General features: G+C 33.8%; 1 protein-coding gene across 1 annotated transcript in view; it reads right to left on the bottom strand.

Annotated features, from left to right (window-relative positions):
• The window catches only part of mrps5 (mitochondrial ribosomal protein S5), a 22,997-nt gene that overhangs the window by 4,166 nt on the left and 16,480 nt on the right, over positions 1–2,351 (bottom strand). The window contains exons 7-9 of the mRNA XM_024297976.2: positions 1,319–1,409; positions 939–985; positions 786–843 (exon numbers count right to left, since the gene is read on the bottom strand). Coding sequence (XP_024153744.2) covers positions 786–843; positions 939–985; positions 1,319–1,409 — 196 coding nt within the window. The remainder of the gene's footprint in view (positions 1–785; positions 844–938; positions 986–1,318; positions 1,410–2,351) is intronic.

Here is a 2,351-nt window from a genome sequence, read left to right as displayed (position 1 = left end):
TTTGTGATTTTTATCTTACTAACTTACTTTCAGCCCATGTTTTCTGCTCTTCATTTTTTAATTCTTGAAGTTTTAAAGAAGCACTAACAGCGGCAATACTCCTCCCCCCAACCCAGCTTAGCAGCGGTGATGGGAAGGGCGGTGTGCTGCACAGCAGTGATTGATTCCATTAAACTTTTGAGTTTTTTTATTTAAGTTTTTTAAATTATTACTGTTTTTTTTTCTCATGAAACGAGTGGTGCATCAAACTGTGAAACAAAAAAAAAGAAAAGAATATATACATATATATATATGTATACACACATATATAATACATATATAATATATATACACTCTAACTAGGACTTATCCAAATCGTGGATTTTAAATTCAAAACAAAGTAGGATCCAAATTGCAATTCAAGTTTCTGTCATTTTGTTCTTTTCAAACCTCATTAAACGTCCATGACCTGCAGTGTGAACATGAATGCCATTAAAATGCAAACAAGCTCTGCTGTAGACCGCGCCTTCATCAGCCTAAACATTGGTCGGGAGAGCGGTTCATTAAGAGGCTCTTAATTAGTATCTATCAGTAATTCTTTGGGTGATTAAATAATGTGGTTTCTTCGTTTAACCCCTTTAATGGAGTCTGAATGAACATTGTATAAAGCTGGTGGTTTAAACGATATATCTGTTAAATAGGTCAAAATGTGGTGTGTTTGGTCACAAATGTATAAAACAGAAGAAGTCACATCAATTAAAAATAAAAGTTTTGATTAAATGTGATGAATAAGTTGTAAAACTCACTTGTGTGGTTGTTGTATCGTTCTATATAGTACAGGTAGTGGATGGCTCGGTTCTTAGCCTGCAATAAAAAAAAAAAGATTAAAAAACATATTTTTAGACAAAATTATTATTTAGAGCATTTAGAATTCTAACAGATTGAAACAACACTCTTACCTTCCTCAGAGCTGTGATTCTGTCTGCTGCTTTTCCCAGAGCAAAACCTGGAGGGAGAGACGGAAATCACGTCAGAGTCCGCCCTGACGGCGTGAGAAGACGCGCTACGCTGTTATTTATTGATGAAGGATTTGTCCCTGAGCTGTAAAGACCGGAGGCAGAAATCACAGCCTTCCCCTCCTGGTAAACCTGCAATTTCAGTTCCTTTTAGCTGAGGAAGTTTTAAATACAAGATGTCATGAGAGGCTGAAAGCAGCACCTCCACATGGAAGAGACTGTTAGGTCTTTAGTTTTGGACTATTAATAAAATCTTGCTGGGAAAACTTAAAAAAACTAAAATTTTCAAGATTTCTTTACATATTTTTTTGGAAGATTCAAACCTGCAGCTCCATTCCCATTTCCAACAGCGACCAAACAGCTGATCGACCTCTTTCGGCCTTCTTTGGCAGTCATGTTAAAAACACTCTTCACCTGCAAAGAAATACAAAAATAACAGGGATCCAGTTAGAGAACTATCATAAAATTATTTCAATTTTATTGCTGTTAAATTCCTTTAGCTGGGGTTTAATTTCCACAAGTCAAATCACCATTATGCTTCATTTGGGTCATCAAGCCAATCAACTTTCTGCAATACCATGACCGGCCACCAGATGGCAGACACAGACAGCAGAAGAACTGCAGCAGGAAGCAAATTGGGTAAAATGAATGACTCAAGGTGAACACAGGTATGGTTGAAAGGTGATTCAGGAGGATAATATGTGGATAATAGAGTAAAAAGTGGAGAAAAAGACAAGATAAAACGAGGAAGGAAGGTATATCAATTTTACACAACTAAAGTTTTACTGGAGTTCATTTCAACAAAGTAGGGCTGGGCGATATGGAATTTTTTATATCTCATTATAGCTTTTTTTATATCATGCAATAATGATAAATATCATAATATAAACAAAATAACTATGTTTGTGAAATATGAAAACCTAAACGTATAATCATCAGCAGGTTAAGACTTTAATATTTATTTCTTTTCAGACTTTCAACATAACAGGTGCACTAAAATCGTGTAGCAAGTTTTTTAATTAACTAAGAAAAGGTAAACATATATATATATATATATATATATATATATATATATATTCTCCAACTTATATTCGCCAAAGAGGAGAAAATACTTTCAATTTTTTGACCCTTCAAAATAAAAGTCTATCGCGATATCTATTGTTATCGTTTTATCACCCAGTATTACAACAAAGTGGGGATAAAAGAACAGAAAACTATGTATTTATTTTTACTTGCATAACTTTAGTGCATTATTATGCAAATTTATATATTTTTTATCATTTGCTAATTGTGTGCATTTAACTTAGTTTGCAGGCACGTTTGATAGAAAAGATGGAAACAAATTTTATCCGTCTG

This window comes from Oryzias melastigma, linkage group LG15 (assembly GCF_002922805.2).
Source record: "Oryzias melastigma strain HK-1 linkage group LG15, ASM292280v2, whole genome shotgun sequence".
NCBI classification, from domain to species: Eukaryota; Metazoa; Chordata; class Actinopteri; order Beloniformes; family Adrianichthyidae; genus Oryzias; species Oryzias melastigma.
The sequence above is the reverse complement of the archived record's forward strand: the minus strand, read 5'-3'. Positions and strand labels throughout refer to the sequence as shown.